This window comes from Amblyomma maculatum, chromosome 6 (assembly GCF_055883805.1).
Source record: "Amblyomma maculatum isolate TAMU_Amacu chromosome 6, ASM5588380v1, whole genome shotgun sequence".
Lineage (NCBI taxonomy): Eukaryota > Metazoa > Arthropoda > Arachnida > Ixodida > Ixodidae > Amblyomma > Amblyomma maculatum.
In genome coordinates, this window is record NC_139349.1 from 700,769 (window position 1) to 722,160 (window position 21,392).

The 21,392-nt window shown below is 45.3% G+C and overlaps 1 protein-coding gene across 4 annotated transcripts in view; it reads right to left on the reverse strand.

Moving 5' to 3' along the window:
• Positions 1 to 4,091: 4,091 nt before the first annotated feature.
• LOC146184928 (fibroblast growth factor 1-like) overlaps positions 4,092 to 21,392 on the reverse strand; it is a 111,379-nt gene continuing 94,078 nt past the window's right edge. Inside the window, exons 3-5 of one of the 4 annotated variants that reach the window (XM_084605892.1) lie at positions 16,940 to 17,053; positions 10,519 to 10,622; positions 4,092 to 8,377 (exon numbers count right to left, since the gene is read on the reverse strand). In XM_084605892.1, coding sequence (XP_084462018.1) covers positions 8,183 to 8,377; positions 10,519 to 10,622; positions 16,940 to 17,053 — 413 coding nt within the window. In that variant the 3' untranslated portion in view covers positions 4,092 to 8,182. Of the gene's footprint in view, positions 8,381 to 10,518; positions 10,623 to 16,939; positions 17,054 to 21,392 lie in introns of all 4 variants that reach the window. The other 3 variants (XM_084605891.1, XM_084605894.1, XM_084605893.1) reach the window with 3 other exon arrangements.

Consider the following 21,392-nt stretch of genomic DNA (forward strand, 5'->3'; position numbering starts at 1 on the left):
GCGTGCACTAAATTGAGAGTATTTATACTGAATTTATGCGACGTGGGGCAACATCCGAAGCCAGTAGTATCCTTTGTGGTACCCAGAAAGTCGTAGCTGTTCTTGTTTTAAAGCCGGAATTACGCCGATTATGAAGCGATCACTGCTGAAAAATACTTTTGACAGAGCTTGTTCGCAATTTACTTAATTCAAAATCGATACATATCAATGGTGCTCCAAACGAGATTAGCGTGGGCTGAAATGAGCCCTGTAAACCATCATTCCCACTTTCCAGCGCCTATCATTTTGCTTATCTAGGCAGCAACGCGAAATCGGGGGAAAAGCGAGGCCACAGAATACGAGGTCGGCGTGCACCTACAATGGCGTGAACGCGTGCACTTCATGTTGAAAAGAGTGCCATGAATAAGACAAGAGCCACAGAATTTCTAAATATTCATCTTGCTATCGACACACGTTTGTCGGCCGTTTTTCTTGCCGCGATTAGAGCCACCTCAGTACGAGTCACAGCTAGTGTTCCTGTATATGCTCCCGTATATACAGGAACACTAGTCACAGCTACCGCTCCACGCCCTTAGTAGTCGAATGTTTTGCATACCACACCGGCTACCCCTGCATCGGGTGCTTTTACTGCACTTGATATGCACACGCACTGAATGCTTGTACGGTGGTAACACAACGGAGCCTACAATGAGAGCTTTCTCGTCAATAGTACACACGTACATTTTTTTTTTAATTTTAAGGCATCATCTGGTAGCGCAGCGCTGCTGCAATAGCGCTGCCGCCGACTAGCCGGACCACCATTCAGGCAGCCATATTGGATTTCCAGTGGCGCCCTCTATAGGTCGCGGAACTTGCGAATAAGGACGGTCGGGCTGCTTGTCGACGTTGGGAATGCACAGATCCAACATAGGACCCACTAGGTCGGCCGGCCTACGGCCAATAACAAAACACGAGCTCTGCCCGACCTTGTTGCTCGAGCTTGGACCAAGGTTAGCCATGTTGTATGTCGACGATGGGCCAGCGTAGGACACTGGTCGATTTTTCAATTGGGCAAACAGAGCAGACCACAGAAGACTTGAACGCAGTGCCTACTTATCGCAGAGAAGGCCTCGTAAAAGCATACCACCTGGCCTCGTAAAAGCATACCACCTGGCCTTCACGGGCGTGGTGTGCTCTCATCTGACCAAACGGAGCGTTTTACCGTTGTCAGAATTAAACTAGCCCGTGTCATGGTTAGCATATTCGTTGCGCATAATTACTGAAGCATCTCGAGCACTCCACAGAACACCCCGTTGAAGCTCCGCCATCTACGGCATCAAACAAACCTGTAGAAACATATACCAGGTCCTGTAATATTATTTCCTGATACTGACGGCAATAAATTTATGAATGAATGAAGACAAATGACATCTGCCTGCACATCTTATTAATTATAGGCTTAAACTAATCGTAATATAAGGAATGAAGATTTCCAAATGATGGTAAAACAAAATTCAAATGGAAGTAAATAAGTAGGAAGGTGGTATACCGATTCCACAGTCGCATGAGGCGTTCGCAATGGCTTCGCTGTCGGCGGTCACTGCGGCGACGCTTGGCCAAGTTTCGAGCTCCAGCGACCGCCGTTTCGGAAGCGTTGTTATTCCCACAAAGTCAACGCCTTTATCTACGCTTGCGAGTTGCTAGTGGAGAATAAATTCAGCGAACACGAGCCAAAACGTCAAACACATTGGTAAGAAATGTATTTATTGAAATAAAATGCGTTTCGGCACATCGTAGATTCCCTGAGAATCACTGAATGTAAGAAGCGGACGAGGTGCACACTGTCGGGGTGAAAGGAACTGTTTCATGTTTATTGGACCCCCTTCAAAATGCACAATGACTAGATATACAATGAAGTAAGTATATGCTGCACACACATGTACGATAACACCAGAGGCCTCGCGAACTATTCTCGCGACACTTATCTTTTTTTGCACTAAAGCAGCATAACACATTGTAGACAACGAAGCGCGATAGTGCGCATGCAGACTAAATTACGCATTCTAAGAGCACGAGGAGCAGCTCACAACTCGGTCACATAAATACACGGACAAAGAGTAAGCTTGCACATTCCGCTTCCTTTCCCTCCCCTGCGATAACGGAGAGATTTCCTTTCGGCTATACTTGTCCGTTATGCGTAGCTTTAGAGCCTTGACGTGAAGGCGCGGCGCGTATCTATAGGAACATTTCCGGCTGTTGGGCTCGTATGTCCCCATGAAAAGTGGATGGGTGTCGCGCTTTCCACATTCCCTCAAGTTTTTGTTTTTCCTGTTATATGTAAATGTTTGATCATTTAGTTGTACATGAGAGCATTCATCATTGTCAGCATGTGCGTTACCCTGTTTTTAGCATAAATAATTAAACAATAACAATCACGTGGCTGGCGCAGGGCTCTCATCGGAATCTTACGGAATTTCATTCAACATTTATCGTTTAAAGCTATTCTGAGTTATACCGCAGCCTCAATCACTGTCCTGGAATTCTACAACTACTCTGGCTTGTGGTCACCGCCCTACAGTGGCGACATTTTTAGTGAGCTATCTGGTGTCATGAACGATGAAAGGTAGCACAACTCAAGTTGAGGAAACCAACACGAGGATGACATCAGGTGCGCGGAAATTGTGCCCTAAACCATGCTTAAGAATCTTCACTTGCTGCTTTCGTAGAGGGACGAGAAAGTTAAGCTTGCACATGCTTCCCATCTTTCGCTCCGTGCCTTTTTACGAGCACTTGCGAGCGAAATGGTGCACGAGCTTACGACTCTGACCTCGGTTCAAGAGAAGCTGCAGAGCATAACTCCGTCGTTTAAGAGTGGGTGCCGTCTCCCTGAGAAACGGCTACGTACAAAAAAAAAATAATAATAATAAAGTGAGTGGCCCGAAAACTGTTCATTCCTGTCAAAAGCACTCAGAAAACAAACATTGCACTGATATCTGCCAACATACTCATGGACGGCTTACTCAAGGACGAGCACAGGTCCGGCAGTCCTCAGTCTAGCAGAGGTAGTTTTGAGAGCACGCAACGAACTGTCAAGTCCATTCGTTCAAGGATTGGGATAGCGTGTTCTCATTCTATCAAAAACAACAAAACATAAAATCTCGTTTGCAAAAGTCTAGGTGCATTTTTCACTTTAGGGTGCTTGGCTTGCACATCGGAACGGAAACAGTGAAATACAGTGTCTATAGGAAACAAGTACTCGGCTTCCAAGCGAGCGTGTCAACAGTAAAAACTATGTCACGTTAAGGGTGCACATAGAGTGAATGCTGCAACAAATAAAAACGTAATAGATACGAGAGACGTCAGCACATGTATCGGCGCTATGCTGCTCTCACACCGCTTGATGTACAAACGTTGTGCACAATATCTCTGACAAAGACACTATGCTCACAGAATACTTCAACGCTCACACGTTCACACAATCAAGGCGATCCACTTCGCACTTTAGGTATACATGTGTACTCCGCATAAATATGTGAAACAAAAAAGAAAGGAATGCGCAGGCGAGATGCCCGAGCTAGTATAGCAACAATTACAGCGCTCTTAAAGATTAGGCACTGTTCTTGCCCTATTCAAATAGGTTCCACTCGGCTTCGTACAACAGGTATATATATCAAAATATCGTGACGAACAAAACCCATTGTTCGCGGCAGTACAGTTCTTGTGACGCAGTGGCTTATTTTGTTCAGGGCTAACATGCAACACCTGCAGGTTTCTTTCTCAGAAATACGACGTGTCTACATTACATGAAAGAGGAAAACGACTTTTCATGCTGACAGTGGTTCATAACGAAGAGGAAGCACGAGGTGCATACAGTGTAGTGTAATACGAAAGGGAACGGGATCGCGCGTTTCGCGCCTTGAGGGCAGAGACACGGCATCCGAGAAAGCACGTATGCGCAAAAAAGAAGACAGCGGGCATCTGCGTCCCGCTTCTGTCTCCGCGCGTGTTTTGGGAGGGCCCATAGGAATGGCCACGCCCTATACAGCGTGCTCTGCGTTTGTCTATTCTCTCTTTAATCACATTATGTTTTGTTCCTTTTCGCACAATGATAGTTCTTTTTTTTTTTTTTTTTTTGCATTTACTGTGCGCCAAATGGAGCCTTTACACACTACTCAAGCAAGCTGCAATTTCCATGGCCCGATGTCCAATACCAGTGCTGAAAAGACTGCATATAAAAACAAAGACCTAAATGCGAATGAAACTCCAACTCCTGGTAAAGGTACAGATTTCAATAATAAGGAAATGCGATACTTCGTTGCTGATTTTCGCTTTTAATGCGAGCGGGCACAGGGAAGGTTTCAACTCTAGGAAGACGTCGCGTATGACTCTGCTACTGTTTTGGCTTTGACATTACCACAGGTGTCCTCGTCTCAATCTCCAGGGCAAACTGGAAGCCAGTGCTTGTCCTTGCTGGTGTCACGCTGGAGTTTCACGCGAAATGAAACAACGCGACGGATGCCCGACGCGAACGGCGTTAAAACAAAAAATGAATTAAGTGACGTAGCGCACGATGCTGCGGCACGTACATGGGGTTTCTTTTTGTTTACTCTTTGGCAATCGAACTCAGGAAATACAGAATGAATATAAACGAGAAAAAGAAAGGGAAGAAAAGCGAACTTCGCCGCGAGAAGAGGAACTGGCAGCGGGCCATGTCTCCCAGCCAGCATGTGCTATACGTTCAGTCACGGGCTCGAGGAGATGTTGACTGCCGTCCGCCTTTCCCCACTATTTCGTGCGCACCGCGACGCTATGTTTAGCATCCAAGGAAGTGTGTCTAGGAACTCCTAGAAAGCCGCCGTCTGGCTTAAAAAAAATGGCCTGAGGGCCCGCATAGCGACACCCCCCATTCCCAACCCTTCGTTTTTAATTTTTTTTTTTTTTTTCAATTTATTACTTTCTTTGCGACGGCTCTCCGAACGTGCATCGAAAAGGGCACATTGCGACACGGTCAACCCATGGCAGCTGCTCTGCTGATAAGGCGCGTTTTGGCATTTTATATTTTTTTACCACGAAGCTGAGGGAAATTAGAAGGAGTACCAAAATCACGCCGGCCGCTAAAGTCCCCCGATGCGCAGCACCTGTAGTCCGGCGTGAAAAAAAGAAGTGACTTATAAAGCCAAGTAATTAAAGGTAATAAAACTATCAGGATACCCTTCTTCATTCAGTAAAGTGGAGCTGTTCACGTGCACCTTTTCAAGTAACTACCGTGGAGTAATAATTCGAAAGTTCTTGTTATAACGCGCCAAACGCAGTGTAACTTTCGTATCGCGCCACTTGTAGCATATTACATCGTTTAGTTCGTGTATAGCCCAGCTATATACACAGTTTTGCTTCATGGGCTAAAAAGGAAAAAAAAAAAAAGAAAGTTGAGAACATTCTGTAAAACGCCAGCAGTGCGGAACTGGACGGTTTGTCTCTGTCAGCGTTTCAACAACGACGTGTCTATTGCCATGAGAGCACGACAAGCCTTTTGTCAAGATCTGAAGGCGAGTGAAACCTGGCACGCACTAAATACAAGGCAACAAGAGAGAGCTGTAGAATGCCACGAAGGATTGGCTGCGTGCTATGGCATCCATCAGCGCTGACCCGGAAAAGCCCATTTTTCTAATAGGGACGGTTTCAATTCTTTAAATTGGTTCTAGAACCGCTAAGCAGGAGTAGATAGTTTGAATACTGCAATGACTAAGGTGAAACTCGGCCTATAGGAAGTACTGTATTTGAATGCATTGACGCTAGAACCCAAGCCCCATGTTTCTCTTTCCAAATTTAGCAGCAAACAGCCGAAAGAAAAAAAAAATATGTAAATTTGCCCGAATAACCATGTAAAAATATAGTTTTCTTCACAAGGTCTCTGAGTCAGATGCCATTCCTCCGTCGTAACCCTTGAAATACCAGTTACAAGTTTTACCAATACAAAACGAACAAACATGCATTAGCTGACCTGCGGCCTTAACGTTCCGATCAATAAAGCACCATCCTTGCAGCCGGCTGCCAAAACTACGGCAGAGTTAAATGTCTTATCAGTGACCCATTCAGGTGTGCTTTTTATAGCACTGTCCACACAAAAAGTAGTGTGCTGAGTGGAGGAGGGGTGGGGGGGGTGGGGGGGGTTAGGATGCGCCCTTCGCGCGAAAGACGTCCAGTCAGAAGAAGCAACTACATAAAGGACTATATCAAGTTGGGCGAAGTACATCTTCAAAATCGCGTAAATCATTAACAAAACAGCAGGTGTCGTAAGCATTGGGCAGAAACACCAATTAAACTCATACTTATGTCACTCCATTTTCATGCATTCACAAGGTTTTGATAAACCATCTGTTCGCTTGAAGCTGCTGGCGGATTGACTCGAACCGACCTTCTGATTCTTTGGTGGAGGCAATATCTGCAAGCTGTGAGCGGACATAACCCTTTTACACAACCTTGAACTCCTCGAACTAATGTGTGTGCTCATAGAGGACACCGCACTGTAACCTTGCGACATGTACGAGGCTACGCATAACAGTATATCACGCAGGAATTTGCTTTCTCTCTCCAAAATTTTGAAACCAAATTAGTTCGGCAACTGACAACGCTCAGTTCATTGTCGCACCCGCATTTGTAAAAGTGGACGCAAAACTTACAACGTTGGACTCCGCAGTCGTCTTGCGTGCACACTGCTGACACACGATTATAAATCACGAAATGCACATAATGCTGCATTCAGTAACCTCGCTTGCAAAAACTCGCTTATAAGCACACTGTCGCGAATTCGGTACGCGCTTTTTGAACACACAAGCACACACATATATATGTTCGCTTAGACGCTCGAACCGTCCTATTAGAAGCGTTGCGTCAAAACACCTGTTTTGATGTGACAGCGAAGGCGACATAGCCGCTATCAGTGCGAAGCCTTTTCTTGAACAGAGCATAGCTGCTCATCACTGCGTGCGCTCATGTTAGGCGTCAGCCTCTCCACGGCGCAAAAGCAAGACACAATACACAGTCCTTGAATTTAAAACCGAACGCAGAAGAGATTATAAGAGACAGGGGATGAGGATCGTGTTTCGAACGCCAATAATCTGCATCCTTTCCTGTTTGGTCTTGACGGAGCGCATCATCTGCATCGTGTAAATAGTGTAAATGGCGATTTGACTCAAGCCGATCTGCCTTTTAGCGCAGACAATTAATTAAGTCAGTCAGCTGGCTGCACGCGTTGCTTATAGAAAGCGCGTACAGTTAAAAAACATCCTTCTTTCCTCTCCGTTTCAGGGATCATACCTTCTCTTTCAGTCGTTTGATTCGCGGAAATCTGGGCACCCAAGATACGCAGTCGTTAGTTTATTTCGGTCTTTTTTTTTTCTTTTTTTTTCCGTCTTCCTCTCATTTTGCCTCGCTGATGAGCTGTTGTTCTGGCACATGCAAATCAACTAACTTAGAAAAACTAGCAAAATTTTATTCATTCACGTACCGTACCACCATCTCATCGGATCGGAGAAGTTCTAGAGATATCTCCCTCCTTGCTTTGGCAAGTGAAAATCAATTAACTTAGATAAACTGACAAAATTTTATTTATTCACGTACTGTGCTACCATTTCATGAGAATGGAGAAGTTGTCGAGAAATTTCCCTCCGGTAGCGCTGGCCCCGAATAAATGTATTCGGACTCTGCTTCAAATAATTGCTCATTTTTCCAGTTCTTCAATTTTTCTTTCGAACGAGAGGGACGCTGGCAAGTACATAAAGCATTTAAACTGTTCTCGTGACATTAGTTGAGTAATATCACGATACTCAGCTCACAGTAGCGGCTTCACTCACACTTAAATAACTATCAAAATAAACGCTGCGAAGCTCCTGGTGGAAATCCAAACGATCCTCGCCAAACCGAATGCCTGCATAACAATTGGGAGACTTATTTCGCGCTCCTTATATCTGCCCTCCTATACACATATTTGGACAGCCAGTCACGGTCCCCCTTCGATTGCTATCAGCAGGGCATCTCACATCTCTTCTGCGTTCAGCTTCCGCGCGGTGGCACATAGACTGGCTTCACACCTTCCTCCATCAGCCGCTCACGGCCGTCGACGCAGTGGCCTGGAGTTCTCCCCGCAGCGCAAGCAGGCCACCTCTACCGCGCCGTCTCCTCGGAGTGGTGTCCCCTGGGCAGACTACGAGCGCGGCTTGGCGGCCCTTGGGATGAACATGACGGCCTTCTGACCGCGAGCCGTGCGTGGCCCAGGCTTGGGCACGCCGGACTTCTTGATGCCCAGGTACCAGCCTTTCTCCTTGTTCAGCTTGCTCAGGTAGAGGTTGTAGCCGCCCTCGTACATCTCGTAGAAGATGCCCTCTTCGTCCATCCTGTTCTTCTGGTTCGCGCAACAAGAGAGAAGGAAAAACGAGGCGCGCTCGCTTTAGGCAGCGTTTGCACGAGGACCAAGCGGTTTATCGGCAGCGCCAGGAACTGGCCCGGAAGGTTTACAGCTGGGTTTCAGCTCTCTCGAGCAACTGGGTTTCATCCCTGACCAGATCATTTTCACATTATCTCTCGCGATTATACATCATTGTCACCTCTTTCTACTTCCCTCGTGACCTCGACAATTCATGATGAGTCCTTGCGTAACCGTGCTTGAGAAAGTGGGCGATATGTTACATATTGCTAAAAAAAAAAACAGGAGACCGGCCAATGACGGAGCGCTCTTGAGCAGTATAAATTGCCGAATATTCACCCTGATTAACAAAGCTCATCGGAAATCTTGGCACGCGAGGTCATTCTGAAACTGACCGAGGTAGTCTCTTTGGTTGTCTCGCTTGCCCAAATAAAACTGAGCTAATCTCATGAACGCGAATGTGCTAACATCTTTGAGATTCTTTGTCCAGAGATTTTGAGAAAGCTCTTTTATCGGTTCATCCTTCTGCTTGTCACGATTGCTACCTGCCGCCTACGACATCTGTTCTGATATCAAGCAAGAAATGTCGACTTCGAGGAGTTTCTCGGGGAAGCGAACAAAGGAACGAACAGGGATATGAACTAATACAAAACATTTAGGTTGGTTACAGCGCGAAAAGTATAAAGAGAGCACTATAACCGCACATACAGAGTGCCGACTTTTTGGCACTTTAACCAGCCGCAATATGAACAGCCAACTCGCCGTACTTCTAGCTGCGGCCACAAGCTGGACTAAGATCGCCGTAAACGTATTCAGCACGTGATCACCTCAAAGCTTACTCATCGCGTTTCGGCAGCAGCGTTGAGGGGATTTATTGCGGGTACACGGCGCTCTAATCAGAGGTGTAGTATGTCGTAACCGAAAATTTCAGTTTGAGCCAAAGATAATGTCATGAAGGCATGGTCTGACTACAGTTTGTCTTCAAGCGGTACGGTTAAAAAGGGGGTATGTGGCATCTGCATGGTTGGCTCAGGAAATCTGTGATCGACGGTTTTATGTGCGCTTGACAATAAGCTATTTATTTCATTTCTTTTAAACTGGCACTGAGGACGAATTGAAGTTGGCCGGTGTCGATAAGGTTCGTCGTCTTAATAATTAACAAGGAGCTCACTCTCACCAGACCCAAAAACGAAATACGTGTGTCTGCTCCGCCATCGCAAGTAAAATGCATGCACAATCACTGCGGATTTCGGAGACTACGCTATACACCGCGCCGTTCACTTCGAAACGACGCCAATTCGTTACTTTCGATAACGACGATACGCGCTTGAATCGATTAACGGGAACGTTTTATATCCAATTTTCTCGGGGGGTAAAGGCACATTTTGCTGTTCAACAACGTCAACATAGCCAGAAAGTGTCCGAGAATGAATTTTAACTAAAAGCGATGATGACGTGACATTATGCTCAGAGTTTTCCTTTTTTTACCCGAGCCACGGCGAAAAGTTTTTTCTTTTTTTGTTTCTTACTCCCACATTGAAAATCATAGTGTACGAGTTGAAGATGCCAACTTACATTCGGGTGGACTGATACGAGCGTAAATACGGCATATACGCCAGAACAAAATAATGCATTGTACTTTATGGCAGAAGACCACACACTAAATGAAATTTATCGGCCGTAACGTGCTTCTCTAATTTTTCTGAGCGCATGCATTTTTGGCGGGAAAACAGGGCAGGAAGTGTACTTCATCTGTCCCAGAGCCAAAAGATTTTAACAAAACTAATTGCTTGAACGAGTAGTTTATTTTCTCAAACTACTTTCTGTTCTCTCAGCTGGGCAAAGCACGGAGCCCAAAAAAAAAAAAAAAAACTAGACATCTTGAAAACGGCTATACTGGGACCAGTTCGCGGGCTAGCTATAAACATGTTCGTTTACACAAACAAGCTGCATTCAGACGTCCAGACACAGGCTCGCTGAAACCAAGAAGAAGGACAGAGCTTCCGTTTTGAGGATCTTGTCAGAGCGGCAAGGGAGGGGGGGGGGGGGTACGAAGGAAGCCCCGTTCACACATCTGCGAGCGCATGCTTTCGCCGGTCCCCTGATCGCTTATTTACCTTAGCATAGACTTTTCCTTCGGCATCCATGCAAACGAACAGTCCCGTCTCAACGCCACGAATCCGCACTTGTCCGACGTCGTGCGACAGAAGCTCCAGGGTTGCTGCAGGTTTATAAAAAAAAAAAAACATATTTGTGATTAGCGGTAATGGTTTTGCTGTGGTTGGTGTGCACTGTAAAAAATAAATTTGATAGTGTCGAACGGAATCGTGTTAGGTATTAAGGGAGTAATTACCCATTGACATCCACCCAAGCGCAACAATACGCGGCTACAAAGTAAAGTTATACAGCTTTCTCAGAAACCTCATATTTAAAGAAAAATTCGTCCTCGCACGGGGATCGAACCCGGGATCCCCGCCTTGCCGGGGCAGTCGCTCTACCAACTGAGTTAACCAGAACTCTCAGCAGAACAGATGGCAGAGCGAGAGCGAATTGATCAATAACACGAAGTGCGAGCGGTGTTGGTCGAATATTTAGGGGAATTTTTCTTTAATCACGAAAGCTTCTGAGAAAGCCGTATAGCTTTCCTTTGCAGCTGTATATGGCTGCGCTTGGGTGAATGTCAATGAGTAATTACCCCCACATTACAGATTCCCCTAAATATTCGACCATTCAGGTGTGATTTATAAGAAACAGGTTAAAATAGCGTGTATTTGGCATTATGCATTGCGATACGCGCCTGCTAATACAATGTACCACCACCTGCGCAATGCGATCCGTATTCTCCGCTAGCACGGCACTAACCCCTGCCGACGAGACCGTGACTGGTAGATGTGTATACACCTTTAAGGCGAAAGCCCGCCTCATCCAACGCAGGACACCCCGCCGGAAGTCATGGCACCAAAAATCACGGGACGTGACATCATGAGTAAAAAAATAAATTGTGGTACATAATTAGGTACAAAGTGGATGAGAGTGTATTATGCCGTACTGAGAGCTATAAGGACACAATATCCTATCACCATTCCTCGCTTCCCACTCCACATCAGTCGTGGCTCGCTCAAAGCGCCCGGTGAGATAACGGAACGGCGGCGCCGTTCCGTTGAAACCTCAGTTGAAACTCGGCGGTGATGCAGGCATTGCGAAATCAGGGGGTAGACGAGCCGTACGTGAAAGTGCTGGAAGATATATATAGTGGCTGCACAGCAACCATAGTTCAGCATAAAGAAACAAAATTCCCATAAAGAAAGGTGTTAGGCAAGGAGACACAATCTCCCCAGTACTATTCACAGCTTGCTTAGAGGAAGTATTCAGAGACTTGGAATGGGAGCAGTTAGGGATAAGGGTAGATGCAGAATACATCAGTAATCTGCGATTTGCTGATTACATTGCCTTGCTAAGCAACTCGGGGGATGAACTGCAAATAATGAATGATGACCTAGACAGGAAAAGTAGAAAGGTAGGCTTGAAAATCAATATGCAGAAGACTAAGGTAATGTTCAACAGCCTGGGGAAGGAACAGCAGTTTACATTAGGTAGCGAAGTACTGGAAGTAGTAGGCGAATATGTCTACTTAGGACAGGTAGTAACCGCAGATACGGACCATGAAAATGAAATAACAAGAAAAATAAGATTGGGATATGGAGCGCATTTGGCAAGCACTCGCAGATTATGACTAGCAGCTTACCGGTATCGCTCAAGAGGAAAGTATACAACAGTTGCATCTTGCCTGTACTCACCTATGGGGCTGAAACGTGGAGGCTAACCAAGAGAGTTCTACTTAAGTTGAAGACAACCCAGAGGGCTATGGAACGAAAAATGGTAGGGGTAACATTAAGAGATAGGAAGCGTGCACAGTGGGTCAGAGAAATAACTCAAGTTACCAACATACTAGTGGAAATTAAGAAGAAGAAATGGACATGGGCAGGACATCTAGTGCGAAGAGAGGATAACCGATGGTCGCTGAGGGTAACAAACTGGATTCCAAGGGAAGGAAAGCGTAGCAGGGGGCGGCAGAAAGTTAGGTGGGCGGATAAGATCAAGAAGTTCGCAGGGGTCAAGTGGATGCAACTAGCACAGAACCGGGTTAAGTGGAGAAATATGGGGGAGGCCTTCGCCCTGCAGTGGGTACTGTCAGACTGATGATGATGATGATTGCTGTGGTAACGGGCGGCGCTAGTGGCCACCCCTGGATCTCCTTTTGCAACATGAGCGGGAAAGAAAAAAAAGGCAAAGAAAAATAAAAGTCACTGGCTAAAAAATGTGGGCAGACTTGTTTCGCTTGTGATAATGGGAACTGCAGTGGTCGTTGGTGGGGCGAGAAATGCCAATGCTAGTCAGAGTGCAAAGTAACTTTGTACAAGAGTGTGCGATAGGAAGCGGAGTGGAAGTATTTAACAGTGTAGGTGTGGAATGATTATTGTATTCATTCCGCTACATTCTCCCGATGTGATGCACGATCCCTCATGCATCCATTCAAGCCGGTCGTCCGGCTTTACAAATGAAGCATGGAAAACGGGCGAGATGGGAAGGAAAGGGAGCGATGTGGTGCGTAACGCTGATCCCTTTCAGAGCTCGTGAAATATCCAGAGATAAAATGTACTCCTCAGAAAGAGAGAGAGAGACAGAGGGAGACAGAGAGAGATAATTAATGCGGAAGCTACCTTAAGGCGAAATGGTGGAGAGATTGATGAGATATTAGCAGTAGCTAGGGCCCATGTATGAAAATACTAGTCTGATAAGGCCAAAAATCGGGTGCTTATAGATTGTCACAACACGTGCTGTCAGTAAGGTTTATGTTAAAACAGCGCTAGAAACACAGACAGACAGAACGACAAGCGGGCAAGATAGAAAGTTAGCGCTGTTTTAACATAATGTCCAACCAGCTCACCCAACAAGCCACTTTGCAGTATAGGGTTCAATTGAGTCCGGGTCGCAAAATTCGAACTCACAACAGCCTCACAACAAAGTTAACGAAACGGGCCAATTACCGAAAATCTGTAGACATACCAGTCCGAGAGATATATAAAGAGGTGAAATGGGGTCTCGGGCAGTTCCTTGTACTCTTGCCTGGCAGGCAAGCATGCATCCATTTCATGGACTCTCATGTATTACAAATGCTTCCGGTATATAAGTATATATATTCAAGGGTAAGCTAAGCCCTTGTTAATCATTCCTTGCGTCTCAAAATAACCTATAGGCATGATCGATTTATTCCTTTCAGCGGGAGTGTTCTAACCCTTTGCTTGAGGGCAACTCATGCAGACAAGCAGAGGCCTAAGAGCAGGCGGAGAAAGCAAGGAGAACCAGCAGGCAACGCTATACGCTAAGGAGCATTCGGAGACAAACCAGATCAGCATATATGCTGGTAATGGAAGCCAGAGAAGAGGCTGTTTAGCCTTAATGCTGCGCGCTGAAGACACGCGTTTCTATTTCTGGTTTCTGAAATTTAATAGAACTCTCAATTGTACAAATCACTTTGATGGGCCAGCAAAATAAATTCGAGTCACTGGTCTTTCATCTGTGGGGATTATGCCCGCGACCACGGCGTAAAGATAACTGAGTACAACACATCTGGCAGAAATAAGCGTACTCACTCAAAATGGCACCAATTCTCTAATATCGCGCAAAACGCTGTGAAAGTGGACTCATAAAACAAAAAAAGACGTGTCCACCTCCTTGGCATGAATTGATTTTCCATTGACAATATATACCATACCATGTTGAAAATACGAAAGAAAAGAATAAAAAAAAAAAAAACTCTCGCCAGAGCGAGTGGGCTTGCAGCTGCAGCCGTTCGTCCAATGATACAGCTAGATGGAGTTTTCGGATATGAAGAAAAAAAGAAAAAAAAAAACGCCAATCGGTAGCTTCTGAGCCTGGCGTTTGGAAGGACAGTACAGCGACTGAGTTTTGTTAATTTCTACAGGTAAGAGACAGAAATTAAAAAGAGCATGGTTGTTGAGCCTGATACAAGTCCCATACATCTGGAAATTTTGCAGACCTATATATACAGGCAGATAAATATTTCGCAAATGCGCGCAAAGTGCCCGTTCTATATTATTTTCTTCGTACTGTCCGGTCGCCAAGGCTTTAAATCAGGACAAAGGCAGAAAAGCAATAATAAATAAAAAAGACGATAGTGTGTCACGTAGGGCTTTGTACAGATTTCCCAATTCCCAGTCCCCCACAACTTCACCGATGCCCTGGAATTTAGCAGCCACGTTGTCAAAGGTGATTTCCCTTTCATAAAGGATATTAAGTTACGCGTATGAGAGTCAGGCGAGGCGGCTCACAAAAGAAATTTGATCCATAGATATCTGCCGTTTTCTAAGGCCGAGGAAGAAAGGAAAAAAGCATAAAGAGCCGTCAACACAGCTCCAGGCTCGTTGTAAGGTTCGCAAATGACTTCCCGGGGCAGCACTTCCCGTTTAAAACCACACGCCGCAGATACTAAACAATAATGCTATCATAAACACCGCGGGACAAGCTAATCCCCCTCCCCCTGTTTTTTTTTTTTTTTGTAATTTAATTTTTGCATGTGAATTGCGACGCGTAAACAATGCGCAGAACAAGAACTGCACGCGGACCTGGAGTGGCACGCCCAATTAAGGCTTTCACGTGTTGCAAACACGACAGGATCTACAATTCCCACCTGCAAACCGCGTGTTACCGGTCGTCGCATAGCGGGACGCATAAGTGAGACTGGTGTCACCAGCTCTCGACTGCATGACATATCCGCTTCGCCACGCGCGAAAGTTGCGCGCCCCAACGGCCTCGTGTGAACCACGACACAGCGGGAGCACATTTTCCTGCAACTGCACCCGCGGAGAAGGGGCCGTCAAGGTTTGCGCTATCAAGGACGAGATCGCGCGGTCGTATACGTGACCAGGTATTTATATCAAGCCGGACAAAAAGAGTTGTAAGCTCGCCGAGTGACAGCTATATTGTCCAGGAGATTTGCGCTTATAAGATAAGGTGAAGGATCCGGGAATTCCCACGGCCGACCCATAATTTGCGCGCAACGCGCGAAGTATTCGCGAAGTATTACGAATACTTCGCGCGACCTCTCTCCACGTGGCTGAGCGAAAGAAATGTGTAAATGATGCAGCCTGTTATACGGGAAGCCCGGGTGCATTGCCATCTCCGCATAGCTGCCAGCGCTTTTTCTTTCTGCTCCCTCGACACCAACATGGCGAAAGTTTTCGTGAGGTTAGAAAGAGCGTATCGCGCACGTTTTGTCTCGCATAGTTTGGTTTGGTTTCTGGGGTTTAATGTCTCAAAGCGATCCAGGCTGTGGAGACGCCGTAGTCGAGAGCTCCGGAAATTAATACCACCTGAGGTTCTTTAACTTGCAATGACATCGCCCAGCACACAAGCACCTTGCTTTTCTCCTCCATCGAAAAGCGGCCACTGCGACCGCGATTCGATCCTGCATCCTTGGGCACAGTGGTCGAGCGCCCTAACCAGTTCACCACTTACCACGGCGGAGCTTGTCTCGCATAGTTAATACGTGGTTAAACTGAATAAAATACGAGTGAACTTATACATAAAATCTGAAAAGTGATAGGGTTCTTTCGTCAGCAAAGTAATTTACGTGTTCATTTTACGCGATAGCGTATATGCAGCCCTTTCGGTCGAAAAGGCGTCACTGAAACCGAGAATTGAGAAAAGCGTGTCGAAAAAATAAGCAAATTTGTCTCGGTTGGAGTTCTAACCAAGGCCCTCTGCATGCCAGACGGGCACCAACGCATATAGGCTACCAAACAAAGGTCGTTGGTACAAAGCGTAACGTTCTCCCAATTTTTCCAAATCGGAATTTTCATGACGAGTGTAAATTTGTTGCTAGCCGTTTATATGCAAAGCATGCGCTGCAACCAACAAAGTAGTGCTGGTCTGTATCCAGTATGCCGATCGTTAACCCGACCTTCGCGGAGGGTCGACCTAGAGGTTCGTAGAATGGGGAAGGCGCAAAAACTGTCTGAGTCCATGCACTCGTCACTCATTTTCGTTGAAATAAACGAGCTGCTATGCACAAACAGCGAACAAATTTGTTTTGAACGATAAAGTATCCGCATATGAATTCTATTCAAGTTATTTAGTTAAAAACCCCATACAAGTAGTGCGCTTCTCATGCCGCACTACTGCCTTCAGTAGTCCGCAGGGTACTTACCAGTGTGTAACTCGAAATTCTACAACAGGTGTTACCGGTCGAGAATATGACTGTTATTCGTCATTTGTCCTCGCTTTGACACAGTAACATCATGGTGCGTTGCGGTATTATGTCTGACTTCACAGCTTGAATACCAATCACCGTGGTGCGTTGCTGTGGCGTCAAACGTTGCATGCTCACGAATCAGTGCGGCGCGGTGTTACCCCAACCTATACTCCCACAGAAAAAGGAAGCATTTCCTAAACAGCTACAGCTGTAGAGATATGAAAAACGCTATTCTATTCGCTATCCATAATCCTGGTGTGTACCGTGTTCACTGTAGATCTCCTCCGTGCCCTGGACAACACCTCCCGGCTCCTCCACGTCGTCGCTTTTGCCAGTGTCGTCCCGCTCTTCTAGTTCGTCGCCTTCCCCTGCCAAATCTTCTCCGTAGCCGACGAACACGACACAGGAGAGAGGGCCAAAGAAACGAACAAAGGGGAGACATCGTCAGATAAAGACTGCGTGGAAGATTGGGAGTTCGGGCCGCGAACAAGGCAAAGCTTCGGGATCAGTACAGCAGGTGAGACACGCCGGCACGTAGATGGGCGATGGAGGCTGAGAAAGCGGGGAAGGCATGACCGCACGAGTTGTGAACAGAAATCGACTGGAAACGGGAAAGACGAGAGGTCTGAAGAAAGGCAACACGAGTAGAGGTAGAGTCAGAGTCGCTGTACATTGGGAGTGGGATGAAGCGACAGTTCTACAGAAATAACGACACCATCGCACGTATTATATACGACGGCATGAACGTGACAACCTAACAGACACAAGGCCACGATAAGACTATAGAGGAAGGACAGACAAGCAGCACATGAAAGGAAACAGGAGGATTGACTTGGCCCAGGTACTGTTCGCCAAATAGCACCGCAAAACGCCGCGGCATGTTTGTGAGCGCGTGGTTTCTAGGGCTGAAATTTTCTACAATTCGCCACGTATCTTATGGGATTGGCGTCCTAAGCTTCGCACTTTTCGTATCCTCCATAATCGAAGGCAAGGCTTTCTCGAGTCAAGCTTAGTTCGCTACTATAAGATGCCCCAGGTAAAGTGTAATACCCCAGGTACAGTTTCTACAATATACCGCCTAGTGTGCCGACCGAGGCCGCAGAGATGGCACCATGGATGAATGGATGGATGGAATATAGGAGCGTCCCCTTTGAAACGGGGTGGCAGCAGTTGCTATCATGCTCATTTTCCCCCCTATATCTTATTTATTGTTTTAGATTGGTTAACTTTACCATCATTCTATTTATTGAATTGTTGTTCCTACATTACTAATATTATGTCGCATTTCTGCTTTTAAGCCAGCAATTTTCCAGTTGTTTTTTACTAGCTTCCACCGCCGGTTTATTCACCCGGCCACTAGTATCTCTAAACCCCAGAGCTTCAGGAAGAGTGACTGCGCCTGCATCAACTTCCGGATGGATACCATTACATTCGAATATAATATGGTAAATTGTTTCTGAGGATTTACCACATACTGCTCATGCGTCATCTTCATTGTTAAATTTTTATTTGTAGCTGCGTGTTCTAAGGCACCCTGATCTAGCTTCAAAAGGTAGGGCACTGCCTCTTGAGTTATCAAAGAAAGCTTCCTTCCTGATTTGCCTTTTCTACTTTCGGTATAATTCCCCACTGTGTTTCTTTTCCATCGAATTTATCCAATTTTTACCTTCTGTGTTTTTCATCTGTTGCTTAACGCTCTTTATTTCTTCGTCCTTGTGACCAGCATACTTACTGGTTAGTTTCCTAGTTCTTTTTCTCCATTGTGAGTCAACACGTTTTAGGTATAGGTATTTAAATATTTTAGCTGTCAATCTGGTATACTGCCCAATTTCCTCAGGATATAATATTTTACTCTGAACTCCCCGTACTTCGAAAGATGACCAGCCCATATCTCCCTGCACCGCCTTATTTGTGGTTTTGCCGTGAGCACCCAGTGCTAATCGTCCGAAGGCTCTCTGATTTATTTCTAATGTCGACTTTACATCTGATTTTAGGCACAAAACCGCATTTCCGAAAGTAAGGCCGGGCACCATAATTCCTTTCCAAATGACCCTCAAAACCTCATACCTATTGTATCCCCACAATGTCCTATGCTTCATTATCCCGGCATTTCTTCGCTCTTTTGCCTTAAGTGATTGCTCATGCTTTTCAATTATGCCAATCCTTCGTTTACCCATAACCCGAGATATAGCTGACTGCCAGCAGCTCTCGCATAGGGACGCTGGGGACTGGGAGTGGGCCGAAGGTTTTTACAGCAGCTTTAGGAATGTGTGTGTGTGTGTGTGTGTGTGTGTGTGTGTGTGTGTGTGTGTGTGTGTGTGTGTGTGTGTGTGTGTGTGTGTGTGTGTGTGTGTGTGTGTGTGTGTGTGTGTGTGTGTGTGTGTGTGTGTGTGTGTGTGTGTGTGTGTGTGTGTGTGTGTGTGTGTGTGTGTGTGTGTGTGTGTGTGTGTGTGTGTGTGTGTGTGTGTGTGTGTGTGTGTGTGTGTGTGTGTGTGTGTGTGTGTGTGTGTGTGTGCGTGCGTGCGTGCGTGCGTGTGTGTGTGTGTGTGCGTGTGTGTGTGCGTGTGTGTGCGCGTGCGTGCGTGCGTGCGTGCGTGCGTGCGTGCGTGCGTGCGTGCGTGCGTGCGCGCGCGCGCGCCAGGAACTCGGCCTAGTCGCTCTCAATCGAAACGGTACTGCCTCATTTTGCATGTTACGTATCTTCCATCTCCCCGGTTAATTTTACCCAATCTGCAAGTCGTACAGCATCAACCGGCGCCGTGAAAAATTACGCATTTCGGCTGTATGAAAGAGGTCCGTCCAGCACATTGATATAAAACATGCCCGTTCTTTGCAAGGCCACTTTACCTAACATTCTTACGCTGCGACATTTTGATGAGTAATCATTGTCACAGATAAACGCAGATCACATAAGAAAGAAATGACATGTGACAATGAAATTACCCACGCTCATGCACACGACAACACCAGCTGTACAAGCGATATCGTCTGCTAAGAGAAAGCTTCTGGTAAACGAGATCGTGTGGTGAGGGCTGAGGCTATGCTGTTCCCCTTTGTAGCGATAGAGATCATAAAATTTAATTCTAGAAAGAAATATAAATATAAATATATATATATATATATATATATATATATATATATATATATATATATATATATATATATATATATATATATATATAGACATGGATTGCTTGTTACTAATGGGCCAGAGTTAAATTCAAACAGGATGTCACACTACTTTCCCGTTTATCTATTTTATTCCAACAGTTTCGGACGGTGGACCGTCCTTCTTCAAGGTAGAATTGTCAATTCTACCTTGAAGAAGGACGGTCCACCGTCCGAAACTGTTGGAATAAAATAGATAATCGGGAAAGTTGTGTGACATCCTGTTTATATATATATATATATATATATATATATATATATATATATATATATATATATATATATATATATATATATATATATATATATATATATATATATATATATATATATATATATATATATATATATATAAACTTTTATACAAAGTGTGTGTTATTTACAATTATGATGATGATACCTCAGCACACTCATTGTGCGCTCTCAAATGGCGACTGGTGGCAGCCGCAAACGGCACCATCCCCTTCTATGGGGAACTGCAGCAGCACGGCACACTATAGCCAGTATATTTTAGGCACTGTACCCCAAGGGCTACGGTTGCTAGAGAGTGTAGAAGGCTTAAGGATATGTGTTCTCAAATCGGGCATATAACTTGTACGAGCTCGTCTAAGACAAAGATATAGTGTGGGGGAAAAAAAAGGGGGCTAGCTTTAATGAATTTTTATTTTTTGATTGATTCCGAAAGGCCACCTGGTGGTTTGTAAGACTAATAATATATAGTTTGGTTTGTAGGGTTTAACGTCCCGAAGCGACTCAGGCTATGAGAGACGCATTAATAAATTCATTAGTTAATTAATTATATACACATATATATACATGATTTTTTAGTGTTATAATCAGTGCACGTACAATTGCAAAAGAAAGGCTTTGCTATGCGGTTGGCTGCATCTACCGAACTTTCAATACACGAGACGACATTCGTACATCAAGATAAAGTCATTTTATACAGCTTCAGGTGAATCCTGATATTTCGTTTACAAAACAGCGTCTGACACACAGCTAGGCTGCTTATAAATAGGGTTCACATAATAATGCAAGTTTTTGCGAAGTAGTAGCAGATAGGTGGCGACACAAGGAAGGGAACACAGTCGGGCGAGCGTGTGGGGTATACAAATGAAACATGGAAGAACACAAAACTGAACACACTGTTCATGCCAATCCTGAAAGCATAAAGAGTAGATGAAGCATGCTCGGCGTTTCCTGGGCAGACCAGGTCCACCACTACTTCTTGTAGAACAAACAAAAAAAAAAAAGAACAAAGGTACAAAATGGAAAGGGATGAACAAGGAAACGAAAAGCAAAGTGAACAAAATGAACAGCTTCGGTGTAAGTCCTCTTGTCGCAACATTCGCTGGCGACCTAGGCTTCTCAACCCTTGATCGTTTTGCTTTGTGCTGCACAGGAACGCATTTATCTCCCTGCCCTCTACCGCCGCCTAGTGTGATACATTCCGTTTCATCAACGTTCACTTATATGTGACTGCCAACCTAAGTTTAACAAGGTTTCAGTAAGATGGATGTATCTTGTTGATACTTGAGCTGAACGAGA